The sequence below is a fragment of the Arachis ipaensis genome, chromosome B2, assembly GCF_059453495.1.
Source record: "Arachis ipaensis isolate K30076 ecotype BB chromosome B2, ASM5945349v1, whole genome shotgun sequence".
Lineage (NCBI taxonomy): Eukaryota > Viridiplantae > Streptophyta > Magnoliopsida > Fabales > Fabaceae > Arachis > Arachis ipaensis.
The window spans coordinates 29,848,708-29,849,838 of NC_142437.1; the positions used below are offsets into that span (position 1 = coordinate 29,848,708).

Sequence of the window (1,131 nt, forward strand, 5' to 3'; positions counted from 1 at the left end):
AACTGAAAGAAAAAAAAAGGATAAATAAATTTTATACTTTGTTTACGAGGAGTTACCTGACAACCAGGAGATTCGTACTCAAGGATAAAATTTATATACATGTATTTGATACATGGAATGAATTAATTTTTACTTGAACCTAGACAACCTAGGGGTATAAAATATAATTTAATTAAATAATAACCTAACAACCAGGTAATTATTTGGGATTAAAATTGTATGTGATACATTTAATCATCTGTTTAAAAATGTATGAGTAATGACTTGACAACCAAGATACTCATTCATGATTTTAAATACTTTTTTAACACTTAATTTAAGAAATAAAGATTTCTTAATTTTCTATAATAATAATTATTGTAGAAAGTGTTATTTGTATGTGTGAGGACGTACTTATATTTGTTTTTTCCTTTTAGATTCATGAATAATATGTCTGCTCTATCACTGCGTGGCATACTTGAAAATAACAAATTGGCTGGAGCCAATTATGATGATTGGTATCGCAATTTGAGAATTATTCTCATGCATGAAAGGCTAATTGATATAATCAATAAGCCTGTTGTAACGACCCCAGTTCCTAAAGAGGATGGAAGTATTGATAATGAGGCAACCAAGGCTTATGAGAAGTACTTGAAAAATTGTCTTACTGCCAAATGCATCATTCTGGCATCCATGGGTTCTGATCTTTAGAGGCAACATCAGGATATGGATCCACCAACTATTGTTGAATATCTTAAGAAGATGTATGATGCACAAAGTAAGACGGCCCGATATCAATTGTCCAAAACTTTGTTTAAATCCACACTTGATGTGGACTCTCCTGTTGGACCCCATGTTCTTAAGATGATTGATCTTATTGAACAACTTGAGAAGTTGGGATGAAAATTGGGCAAAGAACTTTCACAAGATTTGATCTTGCAATCTCTTCCAGAAACTTTTTCACAATTCATTGTTAGCTTTAATATGATTAAAGTAAGCTGTGATCTTCATAAAATGCTCAACATGCTAATTGATTATGAGAATCAAATTGCATCTGAGAAAAATAAAGGAGTTGCTATGGTAGTTGGAAGCTCTTCTAAGAAGAAAGGAAAGTGGAAAGCAAAAGGAAATGGAAAGAATAATTTTAAAAGA

General features: G+C 31.3%; 1 protein-coding gene across 1 annotated transcript; it reads left to right on the top strand.

Moving 5' to 3' along the window:
* The first annotated feature begins 429 nt into the window (after positions 1-429).
* Positions 430-882, top strand: LOC148573458 (uncharacterized). Its single transcript, XM_088505780.1, has 2 exons — positions 430-606; positions 691-882. Exons 1-2 carry the CDS (start codon positions 430-432, stop codon positions 880-882), a joined length of 369 nt encoding a protein of 122 aa, XP_088361906.1.
* Positions 883-1,131: the final 249 nt, after the last annotated feature.

Excerpts from the sequence above, each read along its gene's own strand:
- LOC148573458 (XM_088505780.1), top strand. The coding sequence starts at position 430 with ATGTCTGCTCTATCACTGCGTGGCATACTTGAAAATAACAAATTGGCT. Across the intron at positions 607-690 it reads ATGGAAGTATTGATAATGAG|AGGCAACATCAGGATATGGA; the intron begins GCAACCAAGGCT and ends TCTGATCTTTAG.